This window comes from Pteronotus mesoamericanus, unplaced genomic scaffold (assembly GCF_021234165.1).
Source record: "Pteronotus mesoamericanus isolate MK-2021 breed Mesoamerican mustached bat unplaced genomic scaffold, CSHL_Meso_final contig_116, whole genome shotgun sequence".
NCBI classification, from domain to species: domain Eukaryota; kingdom Metazoa; phylum Chordata; class Mammalia; order Chiroptera; family Mormoopidae; genus Pteronotus; species Pteronotus mesoamericanus.
The window spans coordinates 18,580,555-18,604,966 of NW_026555027.1; the positions used below are offsets into that span (position 1 = coordinate 18,580,555).

Consider the following 24,412-nt stretch of genomic DNA (forward strand, 5'->3'; position numbering starts at 1 on the left):
ACACAGGAGATTTCAGCAACACTAACTTCCAGGGCTGGACAATGAATGGGAAGAGGCCGGAAGCACTAAGATTATGGTACACAGATCCTGGCTCTCTCCCTTCTCTTCCTCTGCTCCCACTTATTAAAAAGTACGTATTTTAATAAATATTTTCTTTATTTAAAAAAAGCAGTAGAGAAAAATTTAGAGTAAGCAAATCCAAATCCTAATTCTCCATAATAAATTGACAGAAAAAAACAAAAATGAAGAATTAAGTTGTTAGCCATCCCGTGTGTTTTTCCTGTTAGCACACTGACTATCACTTGTAATAAAGTATTAGTAGCCCTGGCCGGGTCCTATTCTTCCAAAGGCTGTGGGTGCACTCCCCAGTCAGGGTGTGCACGGTAGGCAATTGATCAATGTTTCTCTCTCACACTGATGTCTCTTTCTTTTTCTCTCCTTCTCTAAAAGCAATAAACATATCCTTGGGTGAGGATTTTAAAAAAAAAGTTAATAGAGTTGAAGCCAAAAGATTGAAAATGAAAGTGAAGCCAAGTTACAGTCAAGACCATCCTAAGTTTTTAATCACATTTTAGCGGAATCCTTAAACAGCAGATTAAAATGGGACACAGATTCTCTGCTCCCTTAAATCAGAAGCTGGCCTAACTCTGACCAACAGAGTACAGCATGAGAGCTGCTCCTCCGAGGCAAGGCTGCACAAGGCCTCGAAGCTTTCACTCTGGCGCTCTCACACCCCTGACACTGAAAGGACAAATCACATGGAAGAGAACTGAGGTGTCTGACCAACAGCTATGGCTGCCCCATATGCAGCCTCCCTAAAACACGCAGTCGTAGTCCAGGCAGCTGTCTGCCGGCCATGAATGAGCCCAGAAAGTCCCCTGTAGGCCTAGCCTAGGCTGGATATCCACAGAATCAGGAACTGACATGTATTTTTACTTTAAGTCTCTACAGTTTGGGTTGGTTGGTTACACAGCAAAAATTGATTATATACCATCCAAATCCACTAGGTCAATCCAAATGGACTATGGAATATTGCCAAAAAAATATCCATTTTACTCCAATCTGCATTTCATATCCATATTTCTATTTAAAATTATGTGACTTGATATTTATGTGGGGGATCTCAAGTCTATCCTTAATTAATATTCAATCCTCTGAATACATACTTCATATCATTTCTAATAAACTCAGTTCCATTCCTTCCTCATTCACCAAGGCAGCATTCTTCTACTTCTCCAGCCTTCAATGATTTTTCTCTTCTTTTTCTAGAAACGATCATAGTATGTACCTTATTTTCTGCTATCTGTATCACCCTTTTGGCCTTAGCATATACTATACTGGAGATTTTTCTTTTATAAACTTTATTGTGAAGTTGACTAAGGCAGGCTCCATGGTTTTGTCATACCTTCTAGATGTTGATGAGCTTATGTTCTGCCCATAAGACCTACTTTGTTTTTTTAAGATGCTGGATTTACTATTAAATCAATATTAGCTCCATCAGGGTTGGGAGAAATTGTAGGCACCTCTATGTCCTGCTGTAGTTCCCTGCACATTAGTAGAGAAGAATCGGTGAGTAGATTATAAACTTGATCAATTTCAGAAACGCTGAAAGAGCATTAATTTGTCAGCCGAAGATTAATCCTGGTACTTGAAGATCTCCTTTCTGCAGCTACTACAATTTTGTCACCTGTATTTAATTTATCTCAGTAGTAACATGTTATGCATCAGGTAAGGTGAAAACAATCTGAGTATACTCCGGAATGAAAGCTCTATTCCAAAATGAATCAAGACACAGCCCCAAAATATGGAGGTAAAAATATGAGAATGAAAATTTGCTATTAAAAAACCAAAACTTTCTGATTACTCTGCGCTTTTAGGGTTTTTATTTTGTAAAATCCAAATGAAAAAGTTAAATGACACGAGACATCTAAATGTGTCTAAATTCAAACCCTACTCCTGCTCTCAACACTTCTACCTACACAGTCACTAGAATAAAATACAACTTAGTTTACATAATAGTATCTTCCATTCTTAGTTGATACATAAAAATTACTTTTATCTTAAAAAAGTACCTTAGGATACAGTTACATATGTATAAAAATAATCTGGAAAGATATATACCAAATTGTTACCAGTAGTTATTTTTTTGAGAACTGAGATTTTTAAGAAAGGTAAATTGCTCGTTCCTGCTTTATACTGCGATGTTCTTAATGTATATACTGCTAAAGAAATTTTAAACAGAATTTCAAATGGCTGTCAGCATGTCTTTTCCAAAAAATGTTTAAAACATTCAACTGCTCTTCATTGTGCTATACTGGAAATGAATTAAAATCTCAAGGTCATACAAAATAGTTATGGGTTTCCTAGCAACAATGAAGGGGCCTCTTTGAACAGAGGCCGTTTTTTTCAAGCACCGATGTATGTGACACTTCCACTGCAGAAGACAAAAAGAACTTTTAAAAAATGGTATCAATATTTTTCATTTACAGTTGGCATTCAGTATTATTTTGTATTAGTTTCAGGTGTACAACGCAGTGGTTAGACAACCACATACTTTACAGAGTGGTGCCCCCTGATATTTCAAGTGTGTACCTGACACCATACATAGTAATTACAGTATTATTAACTATATTCAAAAGGCAAACAGTTTGGTCTCCTCGCAGTATCTCTGGGAATTCTTTCCTAATCTATTTATGAAGCAAACTGAATGATAATTTAAATTGCAGAATCAAACACAGTCTGAAAACTAAAATAACAAATCTTCTTATAATTTTATTCAAACTTATATTCAGAATATGACAAAATATGTAGTATATTATCAACAAGTAATTGTAGGGTGCATTTAAGTGCTCACTACTGGCTTATAAGAATAAAGAAAAAAACCATGTCCCATTTTGGCACATACCCCATTTTGGCAGGGACTGAAATAACACCTCCCAATTCCAAATCATTTGGTTCTGGTTAAGTTTTTCTTCTGCCCAGTCTGACTTCTACCTGAGCATCAAAATGACAAGTTCATCAATGCATTTTTTTAGTCCTTTATGTTGTCAACCTACTACTAAGGCCTTAGATATGTCTCTACCCTGTGAATGGAGAATCGGAGATCATGGAAAGCAGTAACTACAACTGGAGAAAGAAGGCGATGCTTGGCACAGATGATAACCTGTCTTGATTTCTTTAATACTATTTTCAAGTCGAAGCTACACGTTAACTGGGATGGTCTTCAGTTTTTTCCCCCCTTTATGGTAATCTTAAAATCATAGAAGTGCTCTTGGAACTTTGTGATTGGTTCAAAAAAAAGGAGAAGTAAACATGTGAGAACTCTTAATAATGTTTTGAGTGAGGAAAGCCTTAGAGAAAAATAGAGAATCAAGCACAAAAAGCTATGATGGGAAAAACAGGCTTAACTATACTAAATATTTTAGGTTAGAAAAACCACCAGCTAGCATTCAACAAACATTTGCTGAATGAAGGAAGGTTTTCTGTTGTTCTATCACTGAGGAAACACACAAAAGGAATGCTTTGAAACATGTTGTCTGTGTATTTACCTACACCACCAAGATAGAAAAATGTGATTTCTGACCAGTGATGGCGTGTGCACAGGGATTTTAAAATCATGTCCGAGTGCAGAATGCAAGCAGTGGCGGGTGAGGTCTTTCCTGCATGGTACCCACGGTGGGTATTTCACATTTGATTTTGAAGCCAAAGACCACGATTCCTGATTGCCATTGGTTTCCTTTAGCAGAGCAAAATTTCGGGTACTCAGCTAACAGAAAAAAATATAAAAATATCACATATCAAAGAAGGGAAAGAGAATCTACCAGCGATGAAAGATGATCCACTCAAAAACAGTGGAGGAAAATTAAGTTATAACGTGGCTAAAAGAAGGTGAAAATAAAGGAAGACCGTTACCTCTTAAAGATGGAACTGTAACAGCCCAAGAGTTCTGGAGGTCTGGGGCCAATCACACAAGGAAATCAAAGCAATCAGAGAAAGCACTCAGGGGAAAGAGTAAGTCCGTTTGTGCATGCTTTCCGAGTCTGAAGTGTCCACTTTCTCCCACTGAGATCACCTCCAGCCACTATGGAGGACCTCCCTTTCACCTCCTCTCCAAGGATTTCCCTGATCCCCACGGGCAGTCAATGGTAACTGCTTTCCCCTATTACACAACACTCTTTTGTAGACAGCTGTTTACATGGCCCTGCCTTCAAGCAGAGAGGATCACTCAACATAGTTCCAGGGCATTATCTTTGGAGGGTAGGTTCTGTAAGCTCTCTGACCTGCGGTTAATTGCTAAACAGCAAGCAGGGGGAAGGAACTTGGAGCAGAGGGAAGGTGAAGGAGCTCTCAAAAGTGGAGTAGTGATGGGAGAGAAGACCACAGACCTTGTGAGGGCAACACAGAGAGGAGGGCCAGGGGAAGAACTTGTGTAAAGGGAAGCAAAGAGGCGGAACAATGCAGCCCTGACAGGAGATACAGCTCAGAGAGAGCTGAGCAAGCCTGTCACATGCTGATGGGAACAGGCTACTCCTTATTACTTTAATATCCCTATTACAAGAAATGTTAGCAAATCTGGTAGAGAAACTAATGTGATTGCAACTTTATATACAATTATATTAACATGAGAGAAATATGACATTAAGAAAAACATTTAATTGTAAATATTCTAAAATCACAACTATGAATGAAGAAAATCTGCCTAAATTTCAGCTAACTCTAGAACAACATGAAACAGAAAACTATTACAAACTGATGTGTGTGTTTGATATTTCTCTAACTATCTGCAGTCATTTCAAAGATGTTAATGTCGGAAGGAAGGAAGGAAGGAGGGAGGGAGGCAAGCAAGCTCTGGCTGGTGTGGCTCAGGGGAATGAGTACTGGCCTGCAAAAGGAAAGGTCCCTGGTTTAATTCCCAGTCAGGGCACAGCTTGGGATGCAGTCCAGGCCCCCAGTTGGGGGGCGAGAGAGGCAACCAGCTGATGTATCTCTCACACATCAATGTTTCTCTCCCTCTCTTTCTCCCTTCCTTTCCCTCTCTGTAAAAATAAGTAAATAAAATCTTTGAAAACAATTAGAAAAACAATAATTTAAGTACTAAAGTTCTATTTCTTTGGTTTCTTGGAAAGTGGTACAGTATGACCTAAATGTCAATTGTGATAAAATTTATTTGATATTGAGAATTTTGAGAAATGTCAGAGAATGTCGTAAAGATTCACTATTTTAAATAGGATACATTCACTCTGATTGTTGAGTTTGGATCATAGAATGTAGGGAATTTACATAAAAACACAATAGTAAAGATTCTGGCATAAAGACAGACATATATAGATCAATGGAACAGTGTAAAGATTCCAGAAATAAACCTATGGTTTTATAGTCAATATTTGACAACAAAAATGTCTATTTAAATAAATGGTGCTGGGAAAATTGGACAGATATGTACAAAAAAAAGGGGGGGGGGGGAAGAGAGAGAGAGAGAGAACCTAGCCTACCTTTTTACACTGTATACAAAAATAAACTCAAAATGGATTAAAGACTTAAAAGTAAAGCTCGAAACTGGAAAAATCCTAGAGGAAAACATAGGCAGTAAAACCTCAGACATTTCTTGTAACAGTATTTGTTCTGATATATCTCTTTGGGTAAGGGAAAAAAACAAACAAAAAACAAACAAATGGGACTACATCAAACTAAAAAGTTTTGCACAGCATAGGAAACATCAACAAAATGAAAAGACAGTCCGCTGAATGGAAGGACATTATTTGCTGATATATCTGTTAAGGGATTAATATCCAAAATTTATAAGGAACTTATAAAACTCAATACCAAAATAACAAAAAATTGAATTAAAAATTGAACAAAGAACCCTGAATAGACACTTCTCCAAAGAGGACATACAGACGGCAAATAGACATATGAAAAGATGTGTAATGTCACTAATCAGAGAAATGCAAATTAAAACCACAATGAGATATCACCTCACACCTGTCAGAATGGCTATTGTCAATAAACCAACAAACAAGTACTGGCGAGGATGTGGAGAAGGGGGAACCTCATGCACTGCTGGTGGGAATACAGACTGGGGCAGCTACTGTGGGAAGCAGTAGAGTTACCACAAAAAATTAAAAGTGGTACAGCCTTACACGCAGCCTTTACAATTCCACTTCTGGGAATTTATCTGAAGAAATCTGAAACACTAATTTCAAAAAATATGTACATCCCTATGTTTGTTGCACTGTTATTTACAATAGCTAAGATTTGGAAGCAGACCAAATGTCTATTAATAGATGAGTAGATAAAAAAGTGGTATTCCATTTACACAGTGGAACACTACTCGGCCATAAAAAAAGGAAATCTAATCCTTTGTGACAGCATGGATGGACCTGAAGAGCATCATGCTACATGAAATAATCCAGGCAGAGAAAGCCAAATACCATATGATCTCACTCATATGTGGAATTTAATGTCCAAAATGAACTAATAGGCAAAATAGAGACAGACTCATAGATAGAGGGTAGGCTGACAGCTGTTGGCAGGGGCGGCTGGGGGACTAGGACATGGTGGAGGGATTGGGCAAAAAAGAAAAAAATGTATGGACATGGACAACAGCGTAGTGATTGCGCGGGGGGGAGCAGGGCAGGTGAAGGAGGGTGTGGGGGATCGATGGCGCTGGAAGGAGACTGACCTGGGGTGGTGAACACACAACACAGCGCACAGGTGATGTGCTGCGGAATTGTGCACCTGAAACCTGTGTGATTTTGTGAACCAGTGTCACCCCAATAAATCCAATACAAAGGAGAAAACAGTAAGATCCATGAGAATATTAAAAAACACTCACAATAAAAAAAATTTTTCTCTATCTCCTACTTAAATAATCCTACCTCTTTTTATAACTTTAGCAGGCACTTACTTTCATAATTAATTCAAACAGTTTTAACTGTTAATATTCAAATGCTGTATGGATAACATTTTCTAGACTTACATTTTTTGTTTGTACATGTTTGCAGATTTTTGTATTTGAAATACATTAGTTTCAGCTTTATAAATTTTGTATATATTTTGTACTCTTTAGAATAAAACACTAGTTTGTATATTATATTCTGTATTATGCAAAATAAATGTCAAAATACAAACAAAAACAAAATAGTAAAAAGTGATGCACTAGAGCAATGTTAAGAAGTAAAATGGACAAATCAGAAACTAGTATGTTTATTAACTGGGACTAGTATAATTTTGTTGTGTGTCTGACAAATATTACAGATGTCTGGGTTAGCAAGCAAATCACTGGGATACTGCAAACCCTGTTCAAAAATGCAACCACCACATTATTTGGATCACTTCCTTCCTCTCTTCACCAGATGTTAACTCCAACCTATCTTAACTTCATTCTCACCGGGAAGTAGCCTTGTTGTGGTTAACAATATTTAAGTCACCTATGTAGTGAGTGTTTCTAGAAGGCAAAAAGTAAGACATTTTAACTATGTCATACTAGTTAACTACTCCAGCTAGATTTTATTATTGCTGGGGTATTAAAGAAAATGCCTAAGGAAGGTATAAACTACCATATTTTGCCGTGGATAATGTGCACCTGCATTTTTGTGCACATTATGTACAGGATTAATATACTCATGGCATGTAATCATTATACCCATGTATAATGCGCATCCTTATTTTCCCCTCAAAAATTTGGGCTAAAAAGTGCTCATTACACAGCAAAAAGGGGTAGGCCCTTTGCTCTCTAGGAGTTGTTTAACTTCATTGTGTGCTACTCAGTATAGTATGTTAATATGTATGTAGAGATGAGTTAATAACTAAGTTACATTAAATATATTTATTTTTCTATAAATTTTTAAAAAATATAAATTCCCAGATCTCCACCCACAAAAAAGAAATAAAAAGCAGGCACTGAGGAAATAAACTGAAATGGAAACCATCATCTTCACAATAAATAGTAACTAACAGTGACTGAGTACTTATTATGTGCAAGGCACTTTTCAAAATACTTCAAATACATTAATTCTTTCAATTCTCATAACAACTCTGAGGGAGGCACGACTATTACCCCTACGTAAAATGAATGAACAAAGACAATGAAAGGTATTTAAGCTACTAAGGGAGCTGGATGGAAATGTAGGTGGCCAGGCTCCCAAGCCACAATCATCCTGTAAGTAGCAGTCTGGCAGTAAACACCTCTGGACACAGAGATTTCATCTGAAAAATCACTGTAGTCCTGACCGGTGTGGCTCGGTGGGGCACTGTCTCACAAAGCAAAAGTGTGCCGGTTCAATTCCCAGTCAGGGCACATGCCTAGGCTGCGGTTTCAGTCACAACTAGGGTGCATACAAGTGGCAACCATAGATGGTTCTCTCTTGCATAGATGTTTCTCTTCCTCTGTTTCCCTCTCTCTAAAAATAAATAAGTATAATCTTCTTCAAAAATCAGTATAAAACACAGCATGTTATTAGATCCCATTCCATCCAAACACCATAGTGGATGTGGGTTTGGAATTTATACTATTCTCCTTTACTAAATTTCTAAGGAGACAATATTTTAGGTAGCACATAGTTCAGGAGTTTGGGTGAACTTTTTGTAATAGAGAAATAAATACCAGACTAGGAATCCATTGTCAAGCTTTTTCCAAGAGAAGCTTGATCATTTTGGACGTGTTGCTTCCCAAGAGCTCAAACATAAATTAAGGGCGTGGAACTGAATTATCTATTGCAGATCTAAATATGTCCTGAAGTTAGACCATCAATAAATCAACCAACAAGAAGCCTTCCCCTGACATCCATCTCTTCCCCTCCCTGCCATCTCAAAGGCAGTAGCAGCAGTTTTCTGAGTTCACCTCCTAAGTGCAGACATTTTTGAAACAGTGGCATATTGAATTATGCAGGCAATTCATTAATAACATGGGCTCTAAAGTCAGATCTGGGTTCAAATTCAAACAGCTAACTGCTTGGCCACAGGCAAAGTTCTAGCCTTTTTAAGTATTAAGGTTTTCTTTACAGTGGGAGTTAATAGTAATAATGCCTCCTTCATTGTAGGGATTAAATAAAATAATATATGTAAAACATTAGAATAGTTCCAGCATAACCTGGTATGATCATTCCAATAAACAGTGTCTAGTATGACAATTCACTGTCATCTTATAAGCCTGTCACTCCTACTGGAATATATAAACTCCTATATTCCAGTAGGAGTAGTATTGGGAAGGTATCTTTTAATCTCTTCTCTCTCACACTTACTCCACAAAGGAAGAACTCAAAATTTGTTATTGTAAATAAATGACACTGAAACGTATCTACTAGGTTCAGCAATCAGAAAACATCGTTGGTGGCCTAGGCCTAACCTCATTTAGTGAAGGCTTTGTGGGGAGTGGCAATGGGATATATCTGACTACAGAGGTGAGGTTTATGAATAAAGACAGAAGTGACTCATTACTGTTTTTTAGGAACTTTTGAGGCTGTTAAGGACAGGAGAAAATTGTGAACTGTGATGTGCAGTCAAGGAAAAAACGTTTTTCTAAAATAAGAAATGTAGATCGTGTCTATAAGGAACGGACTTCTGAAGCCACAAGGCACCCTTTGTCATCCTTAGCTCAATAAGCCATCTATACATCGTTTTAACTGTCTCTGAGCCCTCATGTGTATGGATGGAGTCTCTGACTCTCTCATGTGGAGGGCTTCTGTACATACCTATGTATTAAATTTGGTTTTCTCTGGTTAATCTCTCTCAGGTGGACATAATTATGAGACCAGCCTAAAAGAACCTTGAGAACAGAGGAAAGTATCCTCCTCCCCGACAGAAGAAGGCATTTCTTGGTCAATGGGGAAGAAAAACCAGAATTCTGAGATAAGCGGGAGACTCAAGGACAGAAGGAATGGTACACAAGGTGGAGGGGGAAATGGTCTGGAGAACCCGGTGGGGCCCCAAGAGAATAATCAGAACACCATTTGTTTGTACATGGCATAGCACATCTGATCTTGTGAGAGTAGGTAGTTAGCTACTTATTAATAAAAGAAAGAAACAAAGGGACTCAGACATTTTTAAGCCTCATAAACTAGGGAGCTGAATCAGATATTAAGTCTAATCTACTCGAGAGCGGAACTGGACATTCAGCCTGCTTCACTAGGGAGTTGAGGCATTCACAGCCTCCCCAGGAGACTGCCACATTCTCTACCCTCAGGACTTAATCCCCAAAGCGGACCGGAACCAGGATTACTGGGGGTGGGTGGAATTTCTTTACAGGGCACTTGCACAGTAGAAACCCAGACGGTGCAGGGAAGGTCCTCCTACCTTGAAGCGTGGCAGTAGGAACCAAAGTGGTGACATAAAGGGGCAGGGTCTAGCCTGGGAAAAGGCTCCAACTGGATGAAGGCCTGAAACCCCGAAGGTCTAGGAGACTAGGAGAGCGATTGGCTGAGCAGAGGGCCCAGCACCAGTCCAGGAGAAAAAGCCAGGAAGGAGACTGGGTACTTTGAAGGAGAACTCACTAGTTCTGGAAAGCCAAGAAAATATATTGAGCATGATGAGGAATCTCAGGGCAGTTGCTGCTAGTGCCTATCTGCCCTCTTCATCCCTGAGGTGGTATTTCCCTTCACTCCAATAAATCTTACCACTCTGCTTAAATTTATTCTATGCCTGGGTCCTTTGAAATTCATTCCTTGTGACACCACAGGAACCCAGTATCAACCGGCAGCAATGTGACCCACACCCTGTTCTGCTGACTCCTCCTTCCAGACAGAAGTTTGCTGACAGCACTGCAATGACGTCTCCCTCATACCTCCCAAAGCACTCATTCCAGCACCTCGCCCACAGGTATACGTTAATTATTTATCTGCAGACTTCACCCACAGAGACTGAGGTACTCTATGAGAAATATTTAATATATAATTTATAAATCAGGGCCAGGGAAAATATAAACTATAATTGAAAGCCAGGCAAGAAGAGTTAAAAATGTGAACATGCAGACAGATTTTAAGTATTTGTGGCACTGGACTGGGGTCCGCCCCCTTCCCCATTCCCCTCACTCATCTCAGGAAAGCATTAAATTTCAATTCTGATCAAAATGAAGTCTCATCCTTTTTTTCAATCTGTATAGTATATTACCTTCCCCATATTCTCTAATACACAGATGCTATTTTTAGAATTCTCTGGCAAAACAAATGCAAATAGGGTATTATGCATTATGGGTAAAACAGATCTGTTGCCATGGTGAATTATTTTCAGCACCTTCATAGAATAATCTGTATCGTTCCATTTTAAGAAATCTGCCTTTGCTTCCTTGCTCATAAAAAGCTCAGGCTCTCTTCCTTTAATTAGCACAAGACAGGAACAGTGAGTGACTGAATACTTGGTACAAAAAGAGAAAAAAATTAGGTGAAGTGTCTTATAAAGATGAGATCACAGAAAATAAAAAAAAAGCAAAGAAATAGACATAATAGCAAAATGAGTAAATAATGTTATCTTTTCACGGGAAATCCAAAGTTAATAAAGGGTTAATGACAATAAGAAAATCACCCCTGTTATAAGCATGTCTAACTTGATTGCCTCATCTTGGCATTAATTCTTTTCTTTTTTCTTTTTTGCATTAATTCCTTTCTAATAGCCCAAAGTAAATTTAAGTTTCCCCAGCAACCATCGCCACAGTCCATTCCATCCTTATTCTCTCCCTAAATTCATTTATTCCCCAAAAGGCAAGTTAAAAATGTGATTTCTGTGCATATATTTGTTTTTTGGGTTTTTTTGCTTTATACCTAAAATGTAAATGCATGTAACTATTGAATAAGGACAGCTGATAGAATTTTGTGTGTAAGTTACAAATGCTCTTATAATTACAAGAAAAGAAGAAACAAGAGACTTTATTTAGCTCATTGCCAATAGGAATGCCATGTAATACAAATAATCACTTTTGAGTTAAAATCTCAGAAGAGCATTTCCAAAGGCATATCCCATACGACAAAGCTATTCTGGCAGCACACCACGCCCATGTTTTTTTTAGTTAGTTGGATGTTCTGAGACTAGTTATGCTGGAAGGTAACTGGAACCAGAGCTCTGAGTTCTAGACCCGTGCTGACCGAAAGAATAGTTGTTAGCCACCTATGACCGCTGAGCACCTGAATGGTGGCTAGTGCAAAATGAGATGTGCTGTAGGTCAAATACTGACCACATCTCTAAGACTTAATATAAAAATTCATCTCATTAATGTTTAATTTGATCACATATGGAAATATTTTGTATACTGTGGGTTAAATAAAACATATTCTTGAAAATCTAGAATGTCTTACACGTCTCGCCTCAATATTCTTACCAGGTATACCTGTTGGGGGCTGAGGAGGAGCCTGAGAGCTCCAGTTCCCTGTGAAGCCCACCCCTCACATAACATCTGCAGATGTGCTTAAGGCAGGACAGAAAAAAATTTTTTTAATAAAAAAGATTAATATGAAGTGTTATTCCTACTCCAAGGTTGTCAGGAGAGGGGATTCAAATGAGATGCGTGTGAAATTGTCTTTTTTTTTTTTTAAAAAAAAAAAGGTAAGATCACTTTTCTAGCCCAGAGTTACCAGTTCATTCCAGAAGTATCAGATTTCACATTGTACTACCAAGTAGGTTAAAAAGTCTTCTCAATTCTTACTGTAGAACTACCCAAAACAAAACACTCCAAAGTTTTTGTCTGGTCTATTAGAGCAAACACCCAGGGGAACTGTCTGGTATTCAAGAGTTCAAAGCACTCTTCACTGGGGAATCTGAGAGACTAAGTAGGGTCAGGTAGAGTCACTGTAACAATTTAACAAAGATGTGGCTAAACACACTTGGTTCCCTGCATCTGAATGTTCCTTGAGATTCCTTGAGAGCATTTCATCCTTTCTTTGGAGAAACCTATACAACTCACAAAGAACACACATCTGCCCTAGTGATTTTCAACCCTTATCATCTCATGGGACACATAAACAAATTACTAAAAATCAGCAGCACATAAAAAAAAAATATGTTTTGTAGCAAACTGACTAAAGAGGAAAAAAAGGTATAATTTCAGTTCATTCAAATCAGATGGCTACTGTTGTGTCAGCTGTGGTCTTTTTTTTTTTTAACTTGAAAATCTAAGTGAAAAGAGGTCAGTGCCCCCGATTAAATCGTCGGGTATTGCATGTTTTAAAAATTCTTGTAGCACACAGTTGAAAATCTCTGATCTATCTTATGGGAAGGTGAAAAAGTAACCACAATTAGTTATGTTGTTTCTTCACAAAATCTATACACACTTTCAGCTTTTGGAAGTAAATGAAAACAGTCATTCCCATTCCAACTGATAAAATATCTTCAAAAGAATGAAAGTAATTTAACAGCTTCCAAAGAAATTTGCATTGTTTCATTATGTATAAACACTGGTAATAGGTAAAAGGACTGGTAATAGGTAAAAGGACTGTTAATCCTTTTTCTCAGCAACTACCAAAGAACAAACTAAGTCATGCCATTGATATCACACCTACCCTAAAATAGACTATTATCTCCTCCCATTTGTCAACAAGAGCTGGCAATAGGCTATTCTTCCAGAAGCACCCTAACAATTAAAAGAAACTGAAAATACTGCTGAGTCAAGTTAAGGCCTTTAAGGCTTAAACTCTAACTAGCTAACAATTAGAAACCAGAATGGGTGATTCAATGGGGGGGGGGGGGCGGGGAGGGGGAGAGAAAGGCCTAAGATCAGTGTGAGCACAAAAGTGAGAGTGTCTCTTTAAGTCACAATTTTGCCACTGAATGTAGAAACATTTTCAACTTCCTTCCCATTTTATTTTACATGGAAATAGGAATGGATTCAACAAATTGTACAAATTACAAAGAAATACCACTAATTGAGCCCCAAGAGAACACCATAAAGCATCAATTCGGTATCAGCTTCCTGTACAGATCGCTTCACCCTGGCAAGGTAGCATCTCCATGCCCCTCACACTCCGCCATTTGCAATTTCAGCCGCACTGGAGAAACCAAGTAGAAAATAAGGTAGGAACCAGAGCTAGAAAAGTTTACTGCTTTCTACTCCCACTTAGCACCATGCTCATTAAACAGAAACCAATCTAACAATTATTCTGGAATATTAGATTTGGTGTGCTCAACAATACAACAGGATGGGTCAAAGACTATAAAATAAAGCCGTAAGCTCATTTAAGTTAGATAAATTTTCATTACTTTCTGGATTACTTTAATAACTATTTTAAAGTTCACACCCATTACTTGCTGGCCACCAAGCAAACCAAGTCAAAAATTCCATTTCAATTCTCGCCTTGATTTAATTCCACCCAGCAACGATCTGTGCGTGACAGAGGAGAGGTGGAAAGGAGGGTGGGGGCGGGGACACCATGCTGCAAACGGGACTGAAGTGAAACTGGAGTACAAATTCTCTCCATTACCGAATGCACGGCACATGACAAAGCTGATACACAAAACTGGATTGTGCAGGACACCAGGCCCAGCCTTGCTCACCTCTTCCACGATGTTCCTATTCTTGATCTTCAAATGCTCTTTCCCCTCCAGGTCTTTTCATTAACATGAACTGTCTAGGACCTTTTTCCCCTGTTATTTATTAACATGCACTGTGCCATACACTGGGAAAGAAATGAAGACTCAACGGACAATCCCTGACCTCAAAAAATGTACAGCCTGGTGAAGGAAAACAATCTCAGTAAAGGCACACTTGATACGTGTTTCAACATGCTCCAGTATCAAGAAGTGCTCTCGTAGTGAGACGTCAATGATGAAGCTATTTCAATCATCTGAAGAGACACTGGTCAAACCTGGAACAGTGGCTGCAGAGATACAGATGACGTCAAAACTGACTGAATATAAACAGGTGAAAGAATAGGAAGACTCAAGAAAGATGCCCAGATTTCTGCCTGGGTGTTTTTGTGGATGAAAATGCCATTTCACATGAGAGGCAACAGTGGTATGCAGACAGGTTTAACGAGAGGTGCTTGTTAGAAGTCTAAACAGAGGTGTCAAAAGTGGGTGGTTCGAAACTATGAGGAAAGCTTGGGGAACAGCCTAGAAACAGACTGGAGGCTGTAAGGACTTAAGTGGCAGCTGAAACCATAAAGTGAGAAACCCCAACATTTAAGTAAAAGGCAGAAACTGGGCCCACAAAGGGAAATGAGCAAAAAGGCTGTGGGTCCAGGGGCCTGGAAGTTACAGGACTCATTATCTGCTGGCTTCTACCTTCTCCCCTGGTCTGCTTCAGTCCCCTGGAATTACGGCCATATGTGCAAAGCGTCACTATCAAAACAACTGCAAGTGTACAGTACATTTCTCACTCTCCACTTACGCTAGACCCGATAGGTTGTAAATCTATTACAACCTCATTTTACTCACACTGCTACAAAAGCTGTCCTCCCTGTGAAATCAATGATTTTCCTGAATGTTCTTAATAATCTCCTAATGAGAACACCCACTGGCCTCATTTCTGCATCAGCTATCCGAGACCCCCTCATCCTCCGGTTCTCCTGGTTTCTGTCACTCCTGGCCCCTGTCACTCCTCATTGTTGTTCACCTTCTGTTTACTTGCTAGATGCTGATCTTCCCCCAGGGTCACATTTCGTCTCCTCTTCTAGTCTTCCCGCTCTTCCTGGTTAACCTTACACAGACGCCACCTATCACGGGAGACTCTCACCCGTCTCTTACTAATCCTTGCCTCGCTCCTGAAATGCGGTCCTTTTCTTAAATCTCCTTCACTAGGTATTTTTCATCTTCATTCCCCTCAGGCACCTCAAATACAACCTGTTTAAACTTAAGCTCCTTGTCACCTCCCTAAAACTTGTTCCTCTTTTCTTTATCCCTTGCAGGTTAGTGACATCAGCACTAACTAGATTCACTAGAATCTAGCATTCACTAGAGCCAAAAATCTTACTGCTTCTCTCCAGCTTTTTCTTGCCACTCATTCACCCAAATATCAGGCTCCACTGCATCTCCCTCAAAACAACTTTCCAGATCAAAGAGGAAGCCCAACACCACTCTGCCGGGTTTCAACAGAGACTGTTTATATCCAGATCCTCCCCCACGGAGTCCTGGTTAGATCCATCAGTTCTGCCTGCCTCCAGCACTGCTATGGGGTTTTGCACCATTCAAGAGAATGACATCAGGGTGTAACCTCACTTCTTGGTGCCACTGCGGGGGGGGGGGGGACGAGACACGACACTTTAACTTGACAGATGTCCATCCCTTATCTCCTTATAAGCTCTTGGAAAAACCTTTAGATCTTTGCCCACCCAAAGTGTGGTCAGCAGTGATGCATGGGGAACTTGTTAAAATGTAAAATCTCAGGCCCCACCCCACATTTTCTTCTAAGAACGACTCCAGTGCACATCAAAAGTGTGAGAACTGCTGGCTAGATGCTTTATACTCTGCCCTGAATTTCTCAACTCCCATGACACATCATACCCTTTCAAGAGTATGATGTACCATCTTTGGGAATGTCCCATCAAACCTGCACCTGGCAGTCCTATACTAATGTAACAGGCCCTAGCACAAGCAGAGTACATAGTAGGCCATAAATAAGTGAATGACTGGATCATTTAATGTATTAATTAACTGATGACTCTGAGGTACTCAAGAGTACTCAGGTAGATGCTGAATGTTACACAGTTTGAAATAAAGGCCTGTAACTCAAAGGAAAGACGGGCTGAGCTGCAATCTTTTTAAGTCACTAGCAACTATTTGGAGGTTAGAGGAATAGGTAAGGTCACCCAGTTTTAAGATAGAGACTGAGAAGAGGACTATGAGACAAATAGTCCTGGGAAGGCCAAGGCTGAGGTCCTAAAGTAGAAGGTCATACAAAACAGGCTAACAGGGTGGGAAATGAACACAACAGGTGTTAAGGAGCTTCAAAAAAATACATGGCACATGTGATTGATACCTTTGGCAACTGAAGCGAGGGTGGGGAGGGTGTGGAACAGAACACTGAGGCCAAGATACAGCAGATGCTTACCTTCTTTAGACTAATAACTGAATGAGGCAAGGCTAGTGAAATGATCTCTACAAGGGCCATCTTTCTTGGATGAGAAGAGAGAGAGAAATGGAACCGACAAGAGCTACATCACATACATGGGCCTAGCGGCAAAGTGGTTGAAAACCTCAAGTTGCCAACATTTGCTGAACGCTGCAGGCCACAAGCTAACACTGGTATTATAACAGCAAACAACACAGGGAATGCCCCTGCCCTTTGACCCAGTGCAATGAGATAGATGGAGTAATTGATGGAGACCCCACAACAGATACGTTAAGGAGCCAATATAGGACGGCTCAGCTCGGCTCGGAGATGAGGCAACTTCTGCTCTGGTGGTTGGTATAATGGCAGGAATGTAAATATCGAGAGAGGTGTACAGAATGATAAAGTTCACATCTAATAATAGTCACATATATATATATATACACACACACACACACACATATGTGTGTATAATGAAAAGACTCCAGGAAAGCAAAGAGATAAGCTTTTCACTTTGCTCCTCAACAAGTCTGAGATAGTAGGAATCCCTATTCTTGACACATAAAGCAACTGAGGCACACAGAGAGGACAGAGGCCTGCTGCCATCAAATGACTAACAAGTGGTCAGTATATCTTTAGTACCATTCATGTTGACACTGTGAAACATAGCAATGCCCCAAATTTCAACATGATCCCAGTCGCTGCCGCTGCAGCTACTGCCGGTACATGAGCCACATTAGTCTACAACACCAGTCTCAGCCCTTGATCCTTGTGGTTTCAACAAAGATAAAGAATTTAAAAGGCTAATAATAAAAATTTTTGTACATGTCACACAGCCAAGCCAACAGCAGGTTCTTAATAAATGGCTCATAACCAGTGATGGAAATTAAAATGGCTCATAACCAGTAAAGGATGCAGATCAGAGGTGATCAAAAAGTAAAGAAAGTAGCTACTTTAGAGACAGACGAGCATAGTTATAAGAGCAAGGATTAAGGAGGAAATCTGTGATCAAGGCAAGTTACAGAACCACTGTGCCTCAGTTTCCTGTCTTGTACAACAGGGTTCATCATAATATGTACCGTCCAGGGTTGCTAGGTACACTGAGTATATGTAAAGCCCCTAGAACAATGCCTGGTATTTAATAACTGCTTGATCCAGGCTTTAATTTTACTACCACTGTTAATGCTTTACTACTACTGCCACTACCATTACAAGTACTGTAGTATGACTTGCACTAGGTTGGCAATTAAAATGCATCAAAAGGAGTTGTACCAGCAATAAGAGTTCACCACAAAACTCTTTACAAATATACAGAGACAGCTCTAAAGGAAGCTCTACCACTGACAGGACTGCAATTTTTAAAATATGTAAGCCCCCACCTCATTTTGCCAATTGTAGGGTCATGCTACCACTCAACTTGAGTTCGGAGCAATACATTTCTAAGGTAGTGGCTGAAGAAAACTGTCAAAACCATACATCAATCACACAGGTTCTGAGTTGTCTACTAAGCTGGAAAATGAAAAATAGTTGTCTTGTTTAGCTAAAGACAACAGACCTGTAATGAGATGTGCACTGTAGCTTGCTGTACACTTTATGAGCAGAATAACTCTGTAAGTATCAAGATATCCTTGGTTGAGACTGTGCCTACCAAAGTGCGGCATCCAGGAAAACACCCAGTTATCTCAACATTCCTAGGGGAAAAAAGTCCTCTTCATGGCTTATGTTCTTCCACTGTTGCAGTTTACATGCAGCCTAAAACACTTTTTTTCCATAGAGAACACAAACTTTGTATTTGCCATTTCAACTTCAGTTTAGTCCTTCACAAAACAAAAAAGGAAATGTACTGTGTCAACTGGTTACTGACCCTTCATCTTTTCCAGAAGATTTACTTTAGAAATTTCAGCCAAGTCCAAATGATATGTATCAAAAAGGTGGAGGTAGTGCTATAGACTCAGATTGATGATTACACTTGTTAATAGAATGTTAGTCCCATGAGTAATGCTCACAGCTGTGGCATCCAACAATGAAATTAACATTTGAACAGGAAGTAGAGAGACATCCCAACAGAAGGGGCCACCTGATCCTGCTTTAGAACCTTAAAAAAAAAATTACCCTTCCGGAGGCTACAGTGTGCCTCCTAGGGCCATACTTACGGATTTTTTAAAAAATGAATCACTAGGTTATAAAATGAGACAAATGCTTATTTTGACAAACAACATCAATTGGTTAAAAAGCTGACAAAGAAATGGATCAGATTTTTTAAAAATCCGAAATGATTATGTTTCCTAATGGTCCACACATTTATTAAATGCCTCCGTTTCCCTCCTGATAAAGGAACAATTGAAAATGTACTACTTGGCCATTCCTTTAGGAATCGCTCTGTACTAGTCACCCCTTCTTATCTTTAAAATGAATCATCTTACTGAGGTTAGGAATTTCCCCTTCGCACTTTGTCCTGGGATTGCACAAATCAATAATGCATTTTTGCAAAAACCTGCTTTTGATTTCCTAACGTCTACTTCGAGCTACCTGCCTCTCCGACCAGATCGAAGACGCTCAGCGCCGGTTCACTCAGCGCCTCTTTCCTAGAGGTAGCAGGGACGACCTCGAGCTCAGTGTCCATTTAATCATGGCGTTTGTAATTCAGTCTTTCCGCTTGGAACCGGTCGACACCTGAAAACTCGCCGCTCAGGCTTTTGAAATCGGGTAATCCTGGACAGACACGACAAGGCTGCGAAAAAGGGTCTATCAAGAACACAGAAAGCAAAGCCCGAACTGGCGGCAAAGAATGGAGATGGAGCAACGGCAGGCGCAAATGCAGCACGCCGCGCCCACCCACCCGCGCCCCAAGAACCCCTGCACGGCGCCCCTCATCCCAGGGCTCGGCGCCCGGCTCCGCCAACGTCCCCTACTCCGGACACTCCACACCCCACGCCCCTGCATGGCTTCCTTACGAGCCCCTCCGCCTTCCCGGCTCGCGCACCCAGCCCGGCAAAATCACCCCTGCAAATCAGCCCGCCCGGCCACCCCTGCCGCAGCGACCCCAAATCGCGCCCGCCCCCCTCCCCCACGCCGCATTGTTCCCGGGTAGCCGCAGGCAGCCAGCGCCCCGGGGCTGGCCAGGCAATGGGGATACTAGGGACCGCACTGGCTTCACTCACCAGAGACTCCGCACAGAAGCAGGAAGCGCAGCAGAAGCGCCATGGTGGAGGCCCGGCCGCGGGCGGCGACGGCAGGGAGAGAGCTCTCGCCCGGGGTCTCAGGCTCCCGGCGCCTCGCGCGCTCGCGACTCGCTGCCAGCTGCGGCACCTCTGCGCCGCAGCCTCACCCCGCCCTCCCGGGCAGGTGAAACGCGTCACTTCCGGCAGCGGCGGAGTCCCGCGGCGCTGGCGGGCTCCGCCGGGCGTGCGGGGTTGACATGGCAACGGGCGCTGGGCGCTGCGCGCGGGCCGCACCCGACCCTCCCGAGTGGGGAACTCCCGGGTCCACGGCGCTGGGCGCCCACGAGCGCGGGCAGCCACTCGCCCACGCCTGAGCTGCGGTTCCCGCCTCCATACCTTCAGATAAATCGGGGTTTGTGCCCCAGGGTCCGGCCAGCCCGTCTCCCCCGGCAGCTAAGCTGTGAGCCCTGGCTTCAGAGGGCGACAGCGGACTTCCCTCGCCGGCCCGCCTTGGGATCGGAAGGGCTGCTTCTGCTCGCGGCCCCACCTGCACTCAGCCTCCCCTCCCCACCCTCCCCTCCCGCCGGGGCGGACGGAGCGCCTCGGGCTGCGCGTCCGACCTCGGGCGGTTTGCCGCCGGGAGCGGAGCTGGCGCCCGGGGCTCTGGGGAAGTGTGCGGTTGGCAGCGCCCGCGTTGGCTCCCAGCTCCTTGAGTCGCGTGGGCTGATGGAGAAGCCTCGAAAAGGCTTTTCCCCATTTCCAGGGATGACTCAACCCCTCAACGTCAGCTACGAATCTGGGGGGAAATAGGCGGACGGGCTTGCCTTGCCTTTCCCAAGGTTATTCTCTAGCCTTGAAGGTGGCCAACAGTGAGCTTGAAAAGCAGGGCTAAGGGAGGATGGTTGAAGTTTGGGGGGCGGAGGCTTGTTGGACTGGGGAGTTAGAGATCTTGCGTCGCCTCGTCAACCCAACCGGGTCGCTTTTTACCTCCCGGTGCCTGCGCCAGGTGTCGTCTTGTGTCATTTTGGCGCCTGTTCTCAGTTGCTCTTTTCAGGCAACGTGCATTTAGAGCTGCTGAGACTGCGGCGTTCTCGACGGCACCCTCTCGGGAGTGAATGACGGGAGAGAAGCAGGGTTGAGTACTGGGAATTTTCTTGAGCTCCGAGATGGGGCAGTAACTCGGGAAGTTACCTAGAAACAGCGCCTACCGCAAAGGTAGTTACGGAAGTTAGATGAGATAATGCAGAAAAGAATGCTTGGCCCCGTGTGCCTGCTGCCCTCGTAAACCCTTAGTAAGGTGGAAGCTACACGAGAAAAGAGCAGTCACCAGGAAGACCAAAATTGCCAAACTGCAATTTAGCCTGGCGGTTTGCGAATCGGCTACGTGTTAAGCGTATTTGGAGAACTTTTACGAAATAGCAATCCGCGAGCCCCACTCCAGGGATGCTGCTCTAGCGTCTCTCCTGCGGCATCCTGGCGGGTACAGGTAGACCGCAGAGACGGCCAGGGACTGCCTACTGGTTGGGGAGACAGGGATTCTACCGGACAGAACTGAAGGTATCACATATTTGGAACTTGAATTTTACTCGCCACGTTATACCTTATGAAATTCTCTAATTAAACATTAAATTTATTCATATCTATGTCAGACTGTTTTATGAAAACTTTTTTAGTATTAATCGCTTCAGAGTCCCACACGTTTGTTACAAAGTTGCGTTCGCCCTGATGTTTGGCTCTCCTCCGCGGGGTAGACATTGCGCCCAAACGTCAGCATCATCTCAACCACACACTAGAGGAAATCTTCAGAAATTACCGAAAGGGATTTTCACCTTAATCTCTTTCCTTCTGGTACTTTAAAAAGAAAACAATCCTACCTTTTGCCTCTTTTTTTGTGGTAAACATTTCCATAGTTCTACATCATTTCTGTTACTCTGGATATATCTAGAAGGCCAAAAAGGCACATTATTTATCTTTGTCAGCCTTGGAAGCACAGCCCATCATAGTAGCTTCCCTAGTACTTGTTGAATTGCATATATTCAGTTCACATACAGGGTGGTTAAAAGTAGGTTTACAGTTGTTCATATGGAAAATATAATAATAAAATAATAATACAAGAATAAACTCTGTTTCACTAACTCACAACTGTCAACCTACTTTTGCCAACCCCCTGTACTAATGTATCGATATGTGTTATAAAAAGTATTTAAATATCCATGCAATAACCCCCAAATTATTACATCTTAATTTATGTTTAATTTTTTTATTTTAGAGGGAGAGGAAGGGGGAGAGAGAGAAAGAGAAACATTGATTTGTTGTACCATTTATTTACGCATTCATTGGTTGATTCTTTCTGGAACGTGCCCTCACTGGGAATTGAACTCATAACCTTGGTATATGGAGATGACGCTCTAACCAATTTAGCTACTCGGCCACAGCTTAATTTGTCTTTTTAGAATGTACTTTTAAAATATAAATTTTGCAAAATTAATGTTTTGTATTTCTTCATATTACTGAACACAAATTAGTTTTATAAAGTCATCTTTCAACTTTGGTTTGTGACTACATTATTTCATTTAAACAATAGTTAAAATTATGCAGCTATCTGAAACTTCTTAATGACACTTTAATAAGCTGTTGTAGCTATTTTCAGCTTAGAAATTCTGTCTGGGCACTCTCTCTCCCAGGAGCACGCCTTCCTCCACAGGCGTACATCTCCTAAACCCTAAGGGACCCCAAGAGACTTGGAACCAGGGGAGCAATGGGCAGCAGCACCTGTCCTGGGCTAATCCCCTGAACCTGTCCCCAAGGCCCTTTTTACCTGACTCCCCAGTGAGCCAGCAGTGGCCCTGCCTTGGCTCACTGGTTTCCTGTAATGTTTCTAGAGAGCCGAAGCATCCCTGCCTGCGTAAGCTTTCTCCCGTTGCTTCTTCTATCCTAGGTCCTCCCTTGTATCGCTGTACCCAGTTTTTAAATAAGTGTACCCTCAAAATGAAAAAAAAATTTAAAGAAATTATGCCTCTTGGAAGCTGTAATAGATAATCCCTAATTCTGGAACATATATTATTGATTGTTTGGTATCCTCAGATCAAGCTAACAAATAGTGCGGTCATTAAATGAATTGCCCTATCTTTGAAAACACCGAACACTCCACAATATATAGCCTCTAAACCAACAGAAAGGTGATGCCTGGCCCATCATGAAGGTAATAATTAAAGAGACATAAATAACTGTGAGGGTGATATAACATCTTGTCCTAACAAAGATTTCTCAGCAGTAATGGATTTTTTGGCACACCCACACATTAGAGGTTGACTTCCACTTAAGAATTAAAGGATTTTTTACCTCTTCTCTGCCTGGAGTATGAAGGCAGGGGCAAAGCAAGAAACTTTCTTTTGATAGGGGAACTCCAGAGTTAAAGATTTTAGCCTTAGATAATAGGCTTAAGTGATTAATGCAGGTGGAAAGCTGTTTTCCAGGAGTTGGGATGCATCAATGAGCAATTCAATCCTTGAGCCCCAGGGGGTCTGCAAGCAACAGAGAAGGTATCTGAGTTGTTGATTAACAGATAAAGAAGTACAAGGAAAAATCGCTTCCTTCCTGCAACTCTTATTCAATTAACCTTTTTCCGAAAGGCCTTACCTACCTTTCTTGGCCTGATAAAAAGGTCAGTTTGAAATGAAGTGTTAAGATGGTTAAGCACCCATAAAGATCCAATCTTTGTCTCTACTTACTGGTTCTGGTAGTGACAGGCAGCACAAACTCCAACTTTCCTAGTTTTACTTTCATACCTGACACTGATGATTTTCATGTTTTCTAGAAAATGATAATGCTGTTCTTAACAAGAAATGAAGGCTTCTTACAAGTGTGTTCTACTTAAATTACCAAGAACATTGTTTTGGGGGGTTAATATCATCCAAGTCTTTTTTTTTTTATCCCTAAGCAAATGAACTTGTATATACATACATTTTTAGTTTCATGGCGGGTGTATAATATTTATAAATCAACTCTTAGCCAGGGACCCAGAATTTTTTTTAGGTTCTTAATGATGCCAATAACTCACAATACTGAAATTAGAGCATTTCCAGGGCCATGTCCTGACTTTCACGGGCACTAGGTACTGTTGCCTTTGTGGACCTCTCTCACCTCAAAAAATATTTAAAAGTGTCTTCTATGGCTATGTTGGTATAAAGACAAATTCAGTCCACACTGGATCATGTTATTTCTTTTGATTTTAAAAGAAATGAAAATGATTTTACAGGCTCTGAATATTTGGCTCTGGGCA

General features: G+C 41.3%; 1 protein-coding gene across 2 annotated transcripts in view; it reads right to left on the minus strand.

The window, feature by feature from the left end:
• Positions 1-20,252, minus strand: part of CXADR (CXADR Ig-like cell adhesion molecule) — a 51,918-nt gene extending 31,666 nt beyond the window's left edge. For both annotated transcript variants that reach the window (XM_054579606.1, XM_054579602.1), the window contains exon 1: positions 20,131-20,252. In XM_054579606.1, the coding sequence (XP_054435581.1) occupies positions 20,131-20,173 (43 nt within the window). In that variant the 5' untranslated portion in view covers positions 20,174-20,252. The remainder of the gene's footprint in view (positions 1-20,130) is intronic.
• Between the last annotated feature and the right edge of the window lie 4,160 nt (positions 20,253-24,412).